The sequence below is a fragment of the Populus euphratica genome, unplaced genomic scaffold, assembly GCF_000495115.2.
Source record: "Populus euphratica unplaced genomic scaffold, PopEup_1.0 scaffold389.1, whole genome shotgun sequence".
NCBI lineage: Eukaryota > Viridiplantae > Streptophyta > Magnoliopsida > Malpighiales > Salicaceae > Populus > Populus euphratica.
In genome coordinates, this window is record NW_011500152.1 from 160,777 (window position 1) to 178,718 (window position 17,942).

The window sequence follows — 17,942 nt, forward strand, 5'->3', positions numbered from 1 at the left end:
CCATTTGGCATCTTCATGAACTTGCATTCCCCCCACCAATTTCTTTTCTAATCTGATTTAATTAATTAATTTTTTTAAAAAAAAAAACACTAAGCGGAGAACTCTTCAGTTGAAACTATAATTATTAAATATGATCTAACCAGAAGAATTAATGTAGAAAATTTTTGATTCTAAACTTGACTCAAATTATATTTTAAATTGAATTAAAAAAGACATTAATTACTAAAAAATCAGTTAATTTTCAGTTAGTTTCCAAGCGGAGTCTATGATTCAAAATTTATATTCAGATAGATCCTTCTATTTTTAATTTTTATAGGACCCGGAAACACCTGGGGACCTTGATCACACATTTGAATATATATATATATATATATATATATAAAAAGAAAGCATGCACAATATTGTTGTCGTGGGGATGGCTATTTAAAAGTAGTTGAACTGTTCAGATGTGAGATAGTGCTTTGTGCGTTGAGTTCGAGAGACTTGGAGAGTTACCTGCGATCTCTTAGACGACTCCTCTTCTTTTGAGAAAGAAAAAGATGAGTTATTTAGGTGTTGGTGTTAGTCCTGGAAATGTACCAGTGTATCATGGCACTAACTTGAAGGTTATTGATAGGAGAGTGAGGCTAGCAGAGTTGGTCTTGAGGTGTGTGATCTGTTGTTTAGGAGTTCTTGCTGCTGTTCTTGTTGGTACAGATACTCAAGTTAAAGAAATCTTTTCAATTGAAAAGAAAGCAAGATTCACTGACATGAAAGCTCTTGTGTAAGATTCTGATCAACCCATCTCTCAATTTCATTCAAAAATGGCTCCAAAGATTGAATCTTTCTGTTTGATGATAAGTTTGCTAACTTGGGTTTTGTTTTGATGCAGCTTTTTGGTGGTGGCTAATGGGATAGCAGCAGCCTACTCATTGGTTCAAGGGGTGCGCTGTGTTGTGGGCATGGTTAAAGGAAGTGTTCTGTTTAGCAAGCCCGTGGCTTGGGTTATTTTCTCTGGGGATCAGGTGTTGATTTCTTTTCTTTATTCTTCTTTGGGCAACAATTTTTTTTATTTTTTTGTTGTTCACTAGCACCGGGTTTAAGGTTTATACTTACAATTAACTACTTTCTTATGGGATGTTTTTAACACTTGCCCCACTTTCATGTTGTTTTTAGGTGAACAGGTGGTATATTGGTGCCAACTTGACAACTAACATTAATGCCTTCATCCATATTTTTCCAATATCTAGTCTCTTCCTGTTCATGTCAATCTGTCCCAATTTCCATTTTCTACTCTAGCTGGACAATCGTCTAACTAATTTTTCAAAAAAATTCTTAACTTTTCCCTTGATTGTACATCTTGTCATAATTAATCTTAACCATAAGAGTTAATATTGTTAAGGAAGCTGTTTGCATTTAATGTGTTGGTTAGAATTAATGTGTGCTTATGGCGGTTGATGTCAAGAGCAAGAAGCACATTGAGTTTTTGGGAAAGCAGAAACCACATTAGACCACAGCAGATTCTTCGTTCCTTGAATGACATGTCACAGAATGATTTCTTGCAACAATGGCTCCCAATTTCCCACCTAAGTTCATTCAATACAACACCATCCTTTGTTAGGACTATCAAGTGATCGGTGGAATCATATGTTTTGTTTGGGAAAGGAATTTCATAACTTGCTGCAGGAAATCATTTCTCATTTGTGATGGCTTGGTCAAGTTGGACTTGGTGCTTTTCAGGTGTCAGATGATTTGAACAGCACATAAGGGTCTGATTTTAGGATTTAAATGTCACTACTAGTTCAGTAAGGTTTAGCTAGTTTGTTGTTGCTTGTTTAAGGCTCCTAATGGGTTCTCAGTGTCAAATGTTTTGAACAGGTTTAAGGGTCTGATTTTAGGATTTAAATGTCAGTGTTAGTTCAGTATGCTTTAGTTAATTTACGACCAGAGCAAGATAACTGAGCCTGTCAACCTTCCTTGTGAGCGAGGAGAATTGAGTACCAATTATAGTGGTGCCTTATGCATGCTGTCACTGGCCTTCATTAATATCTGTCGTCCCAATTGCTGGTGAAACTCTTTTCCATTTCTTCAATATAGGTCTTTCTATTCTATATCAACAGATGCCATGTGTAATTGTGTTTTTCAGGAGTACGCTACCTGAAAATTTGAGGTTGGTTAGGATTAATATCTACCATCTGACATGAATTCAATAAAAAAATGGTGAAGCCAAGCTATCTAGAAATGGAAAGGAGAGGATTTCATAATCCATTCTCCCAAGAGCATCTGTATCTTTCAGCAGTTGGTATGCTAGGTGGTCGAAATTAAATGTTCTGGATAATTACTAGGCTTTTATCTTATGATTATTCAATGATGTAGTGTTGTTCCTTTTTGAGAATGAGAAACACTTGTGAATCTCGAACTAATGCCGGTAGGGCAGTTTTCCGAAACAAGATATAATAAAATAATTTTGTTTTGAAGCAGGCAATGACCCTTGAATATTGGAGTAGGAGCTTGAGCACTCCAGAATTCCGAAGTTGACAATGACAACCCACTGCCATCTTGAAAGTGATCCTAGAAGTAGTATTGATAAGCTACTGGGAAACTTACTTATTGATTAGAATACAATGGGTTTGTCCGGCAGTAAACTGGGCACTCACAGAGAAAGTGGCATTTATGCTTAACCCTAGCTCTTGGTGATGATATTTCATGGGGTTTCCTCGTGCCTGGAGCCATCAGTATAGGACCAGACTAAGCATATGAATTAGTCATCTCAGAGATACTCTCGTTATATGTGGTTCCATGGAAGAACTTATAACAAAGACATTGATTTCATTATGAATGATGAATATGTTCTGGAATTAGTGAAACATGTTTGGCATTGAAGAAGTCATAACCTCTGAAAAATATTTAGATGAAATTGCTTCGATGAATTTAAAGAAATTGGAGTGCTTGTTAAGGAGAAATTGATTTTTCTTATGAAGCTCGTCAAAATATAAGAGTAGAGAAAGAAATCAATAAATTTTCAGAATGAGTCTATTTTCGTTTGCGTTTGACGGTGTATTTGTTGCTATCCATAGAAAAGTATGAGATCAGAACATGTTGATATAATCACCTAATGTTTCCGCACCAACTTGTTTGTGCAGATGATGGCATACCTAACTTTGTCTGCAGTGGCAGCTGCTGTGCAATCGGCATCATTTGCGAAGTTGGGACAGCCTGATCTCCAATGGATGAAGATATGCAACATGTACGGGAAGTTCTGTAACCAAGTTGGTGAGGGAATAGCAAGCGCGCTGTTGGTCAGTGTTAGCATGGTTGTCTTGTCCTGTATCTCTTCTTTCAGTCTCTTCCGCTTGTATGGTGGCAACAAGGGCAAGGACGGTGCAAGGTGGTAGGTTCTCAGAACTACCGTTTCTGGTCATTGCACCACCCTGCTCTACCATATTTATGTGATTCGGAATGTCCTGTAATATGGTGGCCTTTTCTTAGATATGAAGAGATGCAAAGTAAAATAGTGCATGATCTGTGACCTCAATGCTGACAATAAATCAACGTTGCGTTCTGTGGATACATCAATGGTTTGTGTCTTTAGCATGCTTCCTCTGTCAACTAACTAGGACTCAGAGTGCTGGATTTTGATTAGGATTGTTCATTCTGTCTGTCATAGTTTATCTTTCTTGTGTTTTTTGCATCTATATATGAATGTCAAATTAATATTTGCGCTCTGTTTAATCTTAATTACCAGCAGGATGGTTCCCTCCCATGCAGATCTTGTCGTCATACAAGCATTCATCTGAAGATAGTTACATCTTCAGATTCTCGGCTCGTCTTAGATCCTAGACTGCCCATGATTTACTAGTCACTTCGCAATGCATCCAAAATAGGCTCCTTTTTTAGTAATTTTCTTTTTTTTTTTAAATAAATATCAAAGACCTGAGAATGAAATCTCTCTAGCTGGGGACAAGGAAGGTTCGCTATGAATATGGAAGAAACGCATGCCGGCAATAGCAAAGGAAGGATCATTCCTGGTCAAGCATGGCGAAGAAACACCGAAATTTTAGAATCTCATTAGGAGTACATTTTCCTAACATGCCTATGCATCTATTATCTACATAACACAAGTTTAACCAAATAGAATGGGGGTATGGCTCGGCATTGCTTTTTGTATAGTTGTAGTAATTATTTGATTGGTTGACTCGGAATTTAAATTTGATTCAAATTAAATTTTTAGTTAAGTCAATATATTAGTATATATATATATATATATAGAACGGATAAAAGTTAATTAATTTAATTTTTCATAATTTAATTCATCTAGCTAAATTGTGTCGGATTATCTATTAATTTATTTCTCAATTGATTAAGTTGTTCTATAATACTTTATAAAGAGAATGAAGGATTAGCGAAAAACAGCAAACTTACCTCTTACTTCCTTATTGTAAATGGAGGTCTAGTGGTAACCATATGAAAGTATAATAAATACTTAGGGTACTACCTAAAAGCTATATAAAACAGAATTTAACTTATCTTAGAATGAAAAAAAAACCCTAAATAATTGGCCAAATCATAATTTGAGATAACAACTTTGTTATGCTCTTCAATTTGGCCCCTCCCATTATTGGAATTTTACTAGACATCACTAGAGTGAATCATTTTCACAACTTGGTCCAAAGAAATCAAATTCTAAGCAATTTGGCCGTCCTATTATTGGAAATTCACCAAACATCCCTAGATCATAAAGAAATCAAGTTCTATGCAAAAGTAATCCAAAAAGAAATAGTGAGCTTTATATATATATATATATATATATGGAAATAGTGAGCTTTTTTTTTATATATATATATATATATAATATGGTTCTAATTAGAGAATTTTTAAGTTAGAGTAACAAATTCAAAATTAGCACAACTCAAAAACATATTCCAAATCTTGATTCTAACGAAATGTAATTTTTATTATATACATATGAGTTAATAACCTTGGTTGAATAATATATTTATTAGATTATGACTTAAATTTAAAATTTAAATAATATCTTGATTAACTAATGGATCTTCATGGTCTAAATAATATTAATTTATAAATATTTAACGATATTTATAATTATAAAATATGATATTTCCATGTTCAATCTAGTAGCTATTTTAATAATTAAAAAAAAAAAAAAAAAAACCTAAGAAGCAAGAATTTATTCTTCAAATCGGCATTGCACATGGATTCGGCTTTTTGGTACAAGCTAGAAGTAGAATCTTAACAAAAAACATAAATTAAAAAAGGAATATTCTATAAGGCATGTGGTCGGCACGTGCCATAAAGACAAATATTCAACAACCCTTAACACGTAGGATCATTTACTTTCGTTTTCCACATAACCATCACATCCTATACGCTAACAAACCTTCAAACGCTATACTCGCCCACATTATAATACTTCTCTTCCGTAAGAACTCAAATACCGCCAAGTTTTATCAGCATGTATATATCTCTCTCTGAGAAACCCTAATTGGAATCTCTCTGTGTTTGATCTTCGATTTCTCTCTTTGGGTTACCGAAAAGTCTGATTCAGTAAACGAGATGTCGGAGAAATTCTCACCGACGTTGAGAATTGGAGATCTGAGTGACTTTATCGCTCCTTCTCAAGCTTGTGTTGTTTCTTTGAAAGGTCTCAAAACGACAACACCTAACACTAGAAAACGCGACAAACCTGAGGTATTTCTGCGAGTTCTGGAGTTTGTTTTTAGCAAATTAGTGTTAATTGAGCTTAAAGTTTTCAACTTTGTGAAAAATTTTGGATTTTTGAGTGAAAATATTGATTTTTGTTTTCTGTGTTTTTGTTTTGAAGGTTGCTATTGCTAATAGAGAGCAGAATGACCCTGTTAAAATTTCTCTTAAGGACTGTTTGGCTTGCAGGTAATTTCTTGTTGTTGATTTTGTTAAGAACAGTAAATTAGAGACTTGTAGTTGTTGTTGAAGGCAAAATGAAGTATGGATTTTATTGAATTTTGGAAATTTTGGGATTCCAATGGAGGTAGATGAAATATGGGATTAATGGGAGTGTGGAAGTTTTATGATATTTAGTGTTTAAAATGTATTTTATTTGTAATTTGGTTGATTAAGTTGAGGTCTAGATAATTATGATTAAAGTCAGAGATGCTCAGTACTAATGAAGGAGATGTGGAAATTTTGTTACTGATGAAGGCAGAAGAATATGGGATGAATGAGGTTTTGAAAATTTTAAGTAATTTAATGTTTAATAGATTTTATTTTTATTTTTAGTTGGTGATAAGTAGTGGTTAAATATTTGTGATATGGAGATGTTTAGTTATTGATCAAGGTTATATGTGGAATTAATGGGAATTGTGGAAATCTTGTGATGCTTAGTGTTGCATGTATGTTGTTATTGTCAAAATACTGGTTGGGTAGAGGTTTAGGATTTATGTTTTTTTTTTCTTGTGATGATGCAGTGGGTGTATAACATCAGCAGAGACAGTTATGCTTGAGAAGCAAAGTTTGGATGAGTTCTTATCCAATATTGACAAAGGAAAAGCTATCATTGTTTCTCTTTCTCCACAATCAAGAGCTTCTCTCGCTGTTTATTATGGCATCTCTCCACTTCAGGTGGTCACTGGGCTGTATTTTGATAGGGTATGAGATAATATAGTGTTTCTTTTCTGCAAAATTCTAATGACTCAAGATGCTTTTTGAGTTTGCAGGTTTTTAAGAAACTCACAACGTTTTTTAAGTCATTGGGAGTGAAGGCTGTATTTGATACAAGTTGCAGCAGGGACTTAACACTTGTAGAGACTTGTTATGAGTTTGTTTGTCGTTACAAACAGAGCCAGTTGAACATTGATGAAAAATCTAATCCATCTTTGCCTATGCTTTCTTCAGCATGTCCAGGTTAATTTCTTAGCCTATTATAATTCAGAAAATAAATAGCATCCTCCCTTACTTTACTTTAGAAAAGAAAAAGGAAAGAAGAATAGGAAGAGAATAAAAAACTAAAACACCCTGCCAACATACGAAAACATGATTAAAATTTAGAATGCTTCCAGTAGCATAATCTGTGATGGAATGTGGCTATGTATGGGTCTGTGGAATGTGAAGCCATGTGGGAGGAAGGGTTCTCTGATTTAAATTTGTTTTACCAGTATCTTCTCTGTAATTGCAGGTTGGATATGCTATGCTGAAAAGCAACTAGGATCCTACATTCTGCCTTTTATATCTTCTGTGAAGAGCCCACAACAAACAATTGGAGCTACCATCAAGCATCACATTTGCCAAAAAATGGGCCTAAGGTAACAATCCATGTTAGTGCTTTCCTATTCTTGCTTTAAGCTTTATTTTGTGAAGCAGGTTTTGTTGGGAGTTACAGGTCTGTTAGAAATTGTACCTTCTTAACAGTAACATTGGAATAACCTACTTTATTTTGTGAGGAAACCTATATCTTAAAATGCCCTATAATGGCTAATCTCTGTATTTAATATTAGGAGTCATTATATACCATTGGTTATGCATTCTTGCTCTTCTTTGTGCATACAAAGGGACCAATCCCTTTCACTCCTCTTTAGTCAACCCCTACCCCATTTCTGTGCTGCTAAATAAATTAATGAAGACGATGCAAAAACAGATTAAACGAACTTTCACTGCATCTGAATCCCCCCAACCACTCTAACCTTGTAGTCTGTCTTTCTTTAAAAAAAAAAAGAGTTAGGAATATTGAAGAAAGTTACCTTACTGATTTCATTTGTGCTTGAATTATGTAAATGGTAAAAACTTGTTTGATAGGCCAGATGAGGTTTACCATGTGACTGTGATGCCTTGTTATGATAAGAAGCTTGAGGCAGCAAGGGGTGACTTTGTTTTTGAAGTGGAACAAGAAGATGCAGACAAGAATAGTCTAAGGATTACAGAGGTTGATTCAGTTTTGACAACTGGAGAAGTCTTAGATTTGATAAAGGTGAAATTGAGATTTCCAAATTTGGTAGTTTATGTGAGCTTTCTTGTTCAGTTCTGCTTTTTTTCTTCCTGGCCCAAGCTCTGAGAGGTGGCTGATGTGTATTTGTTCTTTATGTTTGTTGGGGTCAAATTGCAGTTAAAAGCAGTGGATATTGAAACCTTAGATGACTCACCTCTAGATAAAATGTAAGAGTTCTCAATTGTCCTATGAACCACAATAATCTTTCTGAGGTTCCATCCCACATGTGGTTGAGGTGCTGATGTAAAAATAATGTGATGCCTGTTCTACAGGTTGACAAATGTTAGTGAAGAAGGGTATCTCTATGGAGTACCTGGAAGTTCTGGTGGTTATGCTGAAACAGTGCTACGGTATGCTGCTAGAATGGTATTTGGAAAAGAAATTGAAGGGCCTTTGGCCTTCAGAAGTCTTAGAAACAAGGATTTCTGTGAAGTTACTTTGGAAGTAAGTTATGCATTCTCCTATCTGGTACATTTCTTCTAGAAGATGAAGTTGTACTTTAAAATTTTTCATACAGTTTTTTGATGCATCATGGATCAGGGATAATCATCACAATTCAAAAAATACTGACTTTTCTGTGTCCTGTTTACCTTAGTTCCATAACTTAAGCCTCAATTACACTTACTTGATAATTCTATGTACATACTTTAACATCTGGTTATTGCTTCTGATGTGATATTTCTCATCAATGTAGGTGGATGGAAAAGTTGTACTGAAATTTGCCCTATGTTACGGCTTTCAAAACCTACAAAATATTGTAAGAAAAGTCAAAATGGGAAGATGTGATTATCATTTTGTGGAGATTATGGCATGCCCATCAGGTTTCTTTTTTTTTCCCCTTTCTATCCTCACTTGATTGGGGCTTTCAGTTTAATCTAGTTGGTATTCAGTTTTCACTTGAAATTTGACACATTCTTAACTCACTAAGCTTTATTACCAAACAGGTTGCCTGAATGGTGGTGGTCAAATCAAGCCAAAGCCTCAACAATCTCCAAGGGAGCTGCTTCAGTCTCTAGAAACTATTTATATGGAAAATGTGAGTTTCACTAATATTGCAGATATTTTTGTAGGCCTATGCATACTGTGATTGGTTTGATGCCTTCTTCTTCTTTTAAATCTAGGGGCTCATGTTTAATTGTTTTGCACCAAGTATAATCAAACACATTACCATTTGCAACTTTCAGCTTAATGCTTATGGCTCTCGACCTTATGTATCTGTGCTTATGAGGTACTCTTACCATCAAAGCTGTTCTCGAAAGGAAGATATCAAACCTGATCTATTCAGGGATTTGAATTCTGCTATCCTGTGGCTGAGCCACTTCTAAAGCTCGACTGTTTTGGTCTGTGTCTTAGATTATTTATTGTCGTGCAAGATCTCCTTGAGATTGCTGAACATAGTAGATTACCAAAGTGACATAAAAATCTGATGGTCTGTAAGTAAATTACATTAGGGTTGCAGTTGTTGTTTTGATGGATGAGACAAATCGTCTCAAATACACTCAAGCTGTGGCGGTTACCTTTTCCCCTCTCCAGTCCCCCTGAAAAGGGCAACTTGAACGGGGATTATTTCATGCACATGCTTTATCTGTTCTGTCTTTGTGTACGACTCTTGTTTTAATCGTTCCATAATTATGCTTCCATAATATAACAATTTTTTTTCTGGACACGTAGATTTTGGTGAAAGATCCTTTTGAGAATCCTCTTGTTAAATCCTTGTATGATGAGTGGCTTGATCAACCTGGTTCGGAGAAAGCTAAACGGCACATGCATACAGAATATCACCCTGTGGTAAAAAGCGTAACTGCTCAATTGCATAACTGGTAACCACATTCCAGTCCCTCTCCATTCTACAAATAAGTTGCAATTTCACGAGGTTACCATCCTTGGTCTCGGCTCTCCAAGGCATGGGCCTGGTCTCGTTTACAACACCAACCACTGTGGCTGAATATTTATTTGTTCTCGGGATATCCTTTTGCAAAACACAGTTCAATTTTGATAGAGTAAACAGATTTGTTATTCGTACCCTTCTTACTCGTGTATATATTCTATACTAGAAGCCCTTTAGATAGATAAAAGAATCGATTTCATGCTTTTGTAATCTGTTTCCCCTTGCCATCTGGGCCCAAATATTGTTCTCTTCAGTTCTTGTACATGTCTTTGTTGAATAATGTTCTCTTTTTTGTATAATTCAACAGGTTTGGGGAATTATGATCCCCTCCTTTGAAACCAAAAATAATTTCGTCTGTATCAGCAACAAGTACAAGATTGAGGAATCAAAGCAAATTTTTTTTACTTGCCATTCTCTGTTATGTGGATGCTGATGGTCTACAAGTTCATTTGAGCATTTCGTTTCTTTTATCTACCGTTCAGCTTGAGTTTCTGAATCTGGAAGTCCTTTTACTAGTCTCTTTTCATCCATTTTTATTATTTAGACTAATAGGCAGCTTCTAACAATGACATTTTCAAGTAGAAAAACAATGCCTGTTTTCATAATTGATAGTTCCGATCTGAAAAGAGCTAGGTTATCTAAAAAGAGGTAGGTTAATTTGTGAGTTATCATGTCAACCTAAATTTTGATTATTTTTTTTATAAGATTTTAACTATGTTAGGTTTGGTCATGTTAACTTGATTTTTGATGTTTTTTTATAAGATTTTAACAATACTAGGTTTGATTATGTTAACTGAATTTTGATTTTACCTTATTTGATATTTAATAATGATTATTTTTAAAAATATTTTTTATTTGAAAATATATCAAAATAATAATATTTTGTTTTTTAAGATATTTTTAATATCATTACAAATTAAAATGACATGAAAATGTATATATAAAAATTAATTTGAATTAAATAAATAAATAAATAAAAATTATTTTTTACAAGATTTTAATTATGTTAGGTTTGGTCACCGGATTTTAGGCTAGTTTAGTTTAACTACAAATTTAACACGAGTCCAGTACTCTTTCAAGTCAACCCTGGACATTAAAATTATTATAAATATGATTGGTTGCAAATTAACTAAGATTAATACTACCAAAAGTACACAATAAATATTGAAGTGTTTATTTCTATAAAAAAATGAGCTGGATTTTTTAGATTACATTTTTGACCAACAATTATTTCACTATAAATTAGAACATAAATATTTATTAGTCACCAAAGAGTACAATATGCTAAATGATTGTGATTATTTTTTATAATATTAGGACTAATTATGAATTCTTGCTAAATTTCATTTAATAAAATATTAATCATGTTTTTTTTTAAAAAAAAAAAAAAAAACAGGAATGGAAAGATATTTAGCCAAATTAGATAAGACATGATTGATGCAGCCAAACCAGACCAAGTCAACCGCAAACTCCTTCCCAAATATACGAGGATCAAGTCATTGTAATGAAGGGATTTTTTTTTTTCATGAAATATTGGCAAGTTAATATTTCATTTCCAATTTTAGAAACGGAATTTCCAGAAAAAAAAGCCAGGAAAAATCCGCGTTTCAATTTATGTCCCCTCTTACCAATCCAACCAGCTGGAGTCAAAGTCAAATACTGCTGCTTGCTACTGCTTATAAGAAGCAGACAGCTGTTCGGTGTCACGTCTCACCTCTAAAATCAACCACCAGCAACAAGTCTTCTCCTTGTTAGAAAAGAGGAACCCCTGCATCTCACACAGAGGGACCATAACAATGGTAATGAAATCTCTTCTCTTTTGTTTGTTTTTCTGTTGTGCTTTATGAAGATAAATGTTTGTGGGGTTTTTATGTTTTGGTTTTTTCATTGAACAATTATCGGTTTTTTTTTAGTTTTTTTTATGGTTGTTTGCTCTAAATTGTACAAGTCTTAAATTTGAATCCATGATCTTGTTGCGTGTTCTTGGTTTGATCATATCTTGCATGTTTTTGATGGATCAGTTGTTCTGTTTCTGTTTAATTCATACATTGGGTCTAAAAGAATGTGAAAGGAGGCTCCTTTTGTTGAATCTTGAATAAAGGGGATCTGTATGCTAAACTGATCAAGTTTTTTATTTTTACATTTTTTCTCTTTAATAAAATTCTCTGCTTGTGAAACAGGAAAATGAAAGTTTCAAATTGGAGAAAAGAAATAAAATAGAAGGCATGTAAAGGAAAAATTAGAAATGGATATTGCTCATATCAGTTGTGTCACAGAATGGATATTTTGATTTTAGTTTCACCATTTCACTGAAGAAGCTTGTGATAACACTATAGCAGCAAAAAAATTCATCTCTTATTGTGATTTTGGAATATTTTTGCAGTTTTGTTTGTTGTGGTTTGAAGGTTGATTGCGGCCTAATGGTTTTGATATGATGTCAAGCTTTGTTAGTCTAGCATTTATGTTCTTTTCCTGGTTAGATAGGATACATAAAAACTTGTTTTGATTATCATTTGGATTTGACAGACAACTTCGAAGCGCCTTTCCGAGAGGAAAGTGGCAAAGTTTCAGAAGAATATCACTAAGAGAGGATCTGTTCCTGAAACTTCGACAAAGAAAGGATATGACTACCCAGTCGGGCCAATACTACTTGGATTCTTTGTCTTTGTGGTAATTGGATCATGTATGTTCTTTCTACCTTGTTGAACTCTTTAAGTTCTGTCTATCTTATTGTTTCTTGCATTATTTTTATGAATTTGCTACTTGAATCTTCTATCCGTGAAAATTCATAGGTTTGTGTAATCCATTTATCATTATCTATTGCAAAATTTTTAGCAGTCAATTTTTGGAGGTGCTTTTTGCTGTGGGTTTATTGTGAGCAATTGCTGGCTTGGTATCAAAAGAATTTTGATGTATAGCTAGTGATATGTGTCATCTTCAGAAAGTTTATTGGTCACTGCTGAAGTATTTGTGTCATCTTCAGCAAGTTTATTGGTCACTGCTGAAGTGAGAGGTGGAGAGATATTGTGGGTGATTTTAGTCTTTCCCCCCTTTTTCCCTCTAAACTTTTACACTATTGATATATTTTTATGGATGTCTCACTTTGATTTGTGCCATCTAGTTTCTGGACTTTGTTTTCAGCAGCATCAAATGAAAGTTTTCTTCGTAAACTTTGTTTAAACCTCCATCTAGTTGATGATCAATTTTGAGATTATACTCCCAAATGGACCCAAAGGCAACTCCTTGTTTAAAGTACTGAAATGTTAAAGTGAACAAATTGTTTGAAAGAAATGTTTATCTTGGATTGTTGTTAAAAATAATACCACCTCGGTGTCTTGCTGTTTCAGAACTGTGTTTTATAGTGCAGTAATTATAACCTGTGTTTGATGTTATGCATTCACCGCTGAATTTCTTGTTACTCCTTTGCGTGGCAGCTCTTTTTCAGATAATTAGGACAGCATCTAGTGGTGGGATGGCCTGAGGTACTGGAGTTATGTTTATGATGGAAATCTGCAGCATTGCAATAAGCTAGGGCTATGATGGAAATCTGCAGCATTGTAATAAGCTAGGGCTTTACTATCAAAATGTAAAGTTAGAACACGTGAAAGTTCTAATGCAAAATGATGAATAAATTGTGTTCTCTACCACCAGTTTTGTACAGTGTTCCGTTTTCGAAGTTTCGAAAGCTTCTTCTGCATAATAGTGTACTGGCTTTCTAGAAACCCGCCTTGTCCAGTGACAATTCTCATTCTTAGGGTGTGTTTGTTTTTAGAGAAGCACTGTATTTTTTTTTTGAAAAATATATTTTTTAATGTTTTTTTATTATGTTAATGAATTAATATAAAAAATAAATTACAAAATTATTTTGATATGTTTTCAAGTAAAAAATAATTATTATTACATTAGCCATTGCTTTAATTGACTATGGTTTATGAAGGTAAATATTTTCCAAAATAGAAAATTATTTTTTTATTTTCTTTGTTTTTGTTTTTCAATAAAAAATTGAAAATGGGTTTTTTTTAGAGTGGAGATATTTTTTTCCATCAAAAAATAAAAAATACTTCAATATTACAACTATTTTTTTTCTAAAAGAATAAAATTATAATTTATAATAGTCATCTCAATATTTTGAATGTATGATAGTCTAATTATAGAATATTTATTTTATTTTATTCAAATTAAGAAATATCATAAAAGGTTATATTATTGACTAAAAGAAATTATATTTAATTTACAATAAAAATTAATTTTATGATACTAATTAAAATATAAAAAAATACATGTATATAAAAGAAATTATACTGTTCATGATTTTTTTATTTGAAAAAACTATAAAGGAAAATTATTGAAACTATAAAATATGTTTTTCAAACTTCATATTAATTTAGAAAACTGAAAAACCAGCTTTCAATTTTGAGAAATAATACATTTTAAAAAATAATTCGAGTTTTCTTTTTTCTTACTCTAACAATCCCTTATCTTTAACTAAATTTCTCCATTAAGCGCCGAACACCAAAATCTTGGTAACAATGAAGAAAATAGTTTGCACCATCAAAATACTCTCTCGGAAGCTCATATTTGAAACAAATGGCACTTGATTAATACTGTAGCACAACCGTGCAGCATTTCTTATAACATGTAATGCACTCACACATGGCTTTCCATCCCTTATTCAAGTGCTTAGACGGTACCATTTACATCTAGTAGACATTACAGCAAAGTTCACAATACAACTATAGTCCATAATCAGCATAAAAAGTACAAAAGAGCATCGATTGATGACAGACATGCCTCGTGAGAGCAGAATCACCAGCAAGATGCTAGAAATGTCTTTGCTGCTGCATATGCTTTCTGTATGCTCCTTTGCTTTCATCTGACCTGCGAGTTGCTCGGGTCATTGTGCTTCCTGTGTTGGAATTCTGGTAACAGTCTGAACTTTTGGATAACTTCCTGACATGAGAGCTGAAGCTAAGTTCATTGCTCATTTGTGTATTGCTCCCTGATAAGCTCCCATCAAGCGAAGACTCGTAGCCTATTGCCTCGAATTCCTACAAGAAATGTCCATTCTGTCAGTATTATCCTTGCGAGGTTGCAAAGAGTGCATGTCATAGGAGAAGCATTTTGGGCTGGATATTATCAAAACTCCAAGGAGCGTTATCTGCTGACCTTCTTTTTCTTGGCACAGTAGGGCGTTAAACATGGATTAAAATCCTTAAGAAACGTGTCATCTGGACTACCCGGGGTTGCACCATCGCAAGAGCTAAACTCCTGAATTGTTATAGACAGATTGTCACGGAAGAACAGGTAAAGGAAAGAAAATTTGACTCGACAAGCTTATAAAGTTCGTAAAGCAGAACTTGGAAGATCATGGCATTTTTAGCACACAACATTTCATTGCTTAAGCCACAAGGAAACTTCTACAATTATTACCTGATGGCCTATAAAAATAATCACCAAATTCATTCTCAGAAAAGTAAATAGATAAAGGGAACTGTGACTCTTTGCTAGGAGTTGAACAGTGACCTTTCTTAATACAGTGCACACAGGGTATTCTGACAAAAACAGTAACTTATTTGTTGTTCAACTGTCAACTATAGCGCAAAATGTGAGTAGGAAAATGGCATGCTTACTAAGGAATTTGCAGTTTCTTCATGATCATACGTTGGTGTCCCTGGTGAGCTGCCATGATATTGGATATGTGCCCTTGCATATTTATCTGCCTTCACCTTCTCAAGAAGAAAACTACAATAAACAACTGTACACCCCAAATACTATCATAAAGCCATCCTTGTTTGAATTTTGAAGATTTTATCAACAAAAATGTGGTAAATAAATGAGGAATTCAACCCCATACGCCTACTTAAACAAACTTTAAATAAAAATGCAGTCTGCTCAATAAATAAGCTGCCTAGAATACCAACAAATTGCGAAGAAATACAATAATGCAAATAACGCCCAACATATATAATGATATATAATTTCATTATATCTGACATCAAAAGATATGCTTGAGAACCAACGCTTAACAGGTCAATTTGGTGACTCACCAACCCCCTTTTGGTTTTATTAATGTTTCAGGTGATGTCTTCTATACTCTATTTTTCTACCCTAGAACATTGAGGACAATGTCTTATTTTGGTTGAGGGGAGACACTTTTTTTCTTAAAAGAAAAAAATCAATGCTTGAGTTGACAGGTGTACCCCTGACTTGACCTAGAGTTTAAGTCTTGGATCGGATATTATAACTATGCTTCAAACCCAAACCCTTCAACAACAAACCTTATAATTTGAACAGCATTGCTTTTAATAATCTGAAGATGAATCTGATTTTACACTAAAACTGCTATTACTAATTAAGATGGAAAATTACATACAGCTAGCATAATAATCACTGGAGAACCTTAATGCTCCTTCATGCAACTAAATCTTTCATTGATATCTTCAAGGACTCTCCCATAGACTAGAAAGCAAGGAACTTATACATGCACAATCTTTAGATTTCATTCCAGCCACAATTAAATCCACTCAAAAATCCAAAAAATTGATAACTTTTCAGGTTAATACCTCAGCAAGATCCTCTGCATGGCATTGCAATTGTCCTGTAAGGGAAGTGCCCTGCCTCTGAAGAGTTGGAATGAGTTGTTTGGCTTGCTTCAATTCTGATCCTCGCTGCTTCAATAACTCTTGAAGCTGAGAATTCATTGCGTCAGGAAAAAGTACAAATCTTTTTAATGATCTAATCTCTTCTCTTTGCTTCAAGCACAAATCTTTCAACTTCTCAACCTACACAAACAAAAAAAAAACCCAGCAATAAGCTCAAAAACCAAAACCCAAAGAGGAAAAACAATCAACAAAATCACTACTTACTTCTCTGTTCTTGTCTTCAAGCATCAACTTAAGCTTATCAATCTCCAATTCTTGTTCTTTATTAGCACTCAAAAGCTCCCTCTCACTCTTCAAAACCATAGCTAAAGTCCTTGTATTACTATTCACTTTCGCCTCTGTCAGCGCCTTCACTTCCTTTTTCTCCTTATTTTCTTTTCCAAATAACTTCTTCTGCAACCCCATAAAACCAGTTCCTTTCCTCGCAGTCTTTTTCAAGTCCTCGGCTATTAGATCCGATGGAATCACCAACCCCACAGCCTTACTCGATGACCCTTTACTCGACGCAGAAGATACTGATTTCTTCTCCATGAATTTCTTCACCATTTTGCTTAGATTGTGATCATTTCCATTGTTTTTTACCTTGATTTTTGACAAATCTGCTGGTTTGGACTTGACAATTGCGCGTGAAGTTGAGTGTTTGTAGCTTAGCTCAGCGGATGAAGATGGGTCTGAGAAGTATGAGGTGGTTGAGGACCTTGAATCGTAGGAATTGTAGCGAGAAGCCATTAAAGATTGAATCTTTAGGAAAGAGAGAAGAAGGAGAAGAACAGAGAAGATAAAAAAAAAAAAAACAAGAAGTTCGGGTTTTTGGTGTGTTTGAGGTTTTGAAAGATTAAGGACAGACAGGTGGCAAAGTGGGAGTGAATGATGGAGAGGCGCTGTTTGAATTCAAATTTCTGCTTTATCTTGGAAAGCGCGGCATGTTTTACCAATTGTTTCAGCATATTCAACTCTAATGATTTTCAATAATTGAATTGTTGGTATTTGATAATTGCACTTCAATGTTTGTGATGCTTCCTATCAAACTCGAACCGATCTTACCAGTTAATCTAATAACTTACTGAAATGATTATGTTCTTCGATTGAAGTTTTAAGTTAAACTTCAAAGGAGTTAGTCCGTATATGTAATTTGATTAATTTAGTGAATTGATAAGTTCACTAATTAAAACCTGATTTATTTTAAGAAAAGCTATTTTTTTTAATTCTCATATTAGAGAAAAATGGGATTATTGCAGTATGCTAGCTAAAAAGGATGAAAAATATGAAGTATCTAAATTTTGAATAGTACAGAGAATTAATGTATTTTTCTCACAGAAAGAGGAGCACCTTCTACTAAAAATAATTCAACCTTTTTTTTTTCTTGAAAAGTGTTTAGCATAGCTTTTGTATTTAAATGCTTATCAAAAATATTTTTAACTTAAAAAATATTAAT

The 17,942-nt window shown here is 33.9% G+C and overlaps 3 protein-coding genes across 4 annotated transcripts; 2 read left to right on the forward strand and 1 right to left on the reverse strand.

The window, feature by feature from the left end:
* The first annotated feature begins 386 nt into the window (after positions 1-386).
* LOC105110987 (CASP-like protein 2B2) lies at positions 387-3,704 on the forward strand. Its single transcript, XM_011006209.1, has 3 exons — positions 387-763; positions 872-1,004; positions 3,123-3,704. The coding sequence occupies exons 1-3, from the start codon at positions 540-542 to the stop codon at positions 3,372-3,374; spliced, it is 609 nt and encodes a 202-aa protein (XP_011004511.1). The 5' UTR covers positions 387-539; the 3' UTR covers positions 3,375-3,704.
* Positions 3,705-5,421: 1,717 nt separating this feature from the next.
* On the forward strand, positions 5,422-10,256 carry LOC105110988 (cytosolic Fe-S cluster assembly factor narfl). Its single transcript, XM_011006210.1, has 11 exons — positions 5,422-5,688; positions 5,822-5,889; positions 6,444-6,597; positions 6,693-6,879; positions 7,151-7,277; positions 7,768-7,939; positions 8,075-8,124; positions 8,230-8,401; positions 8,652-8,778; positions 8,902-8,993; positions 9,629-10,256. The coding sequence occupies exons 1-11, from the start codon at positions 5,554-5,556 to the stop codon at positions 9,779-9,781; spliced, it is 1,437 nt and encodes a 478-aa protein (XP_011004512.1). The 5' UTR covers positions 5,422-5,553; the 3' UTR covers positions 9,782-10,256.
* A 4,149-nt stretch (positions 10,257-14,405) lies between these two features.
* Positions 14,406-17,363, reverse strand: LOC105110989 (uncharacterized). Of its 2 annotated transcripts, XM_011006211.1 has the most exons (5): positions 16,712-17,358; positions 16,409-16,627; positions 15,476-15,571; positions 15,012-15,113; positions 14,406-14,893 (listed from the first exon to the last, which is right to left on the reverse strand). In XM_011006211.1, exons 1-5 carry the CDS (start codon positions 17,234-17,236, stop codon positions 14,666-14,668), a joined length of 1,170 nt encoding a protein of 389 aa, XP_011004513.1. In that variant the 5' UTR covers positions 17,237-17,358; the 3' UTR covers positions 14,406-14,665. The 2 variants fall into 2 exon arrangements, with proteins under 2 accessions (XP_011004513.1, XP_011004514.1); XM_011006212.1 differs by lacking the exon at positions 15,012-15,113 and having other exon boundaries at positions 16,712-17,363.
* Between the last annotated feature and the right edge of the window lie 579 nt (positions 17,364-17,942).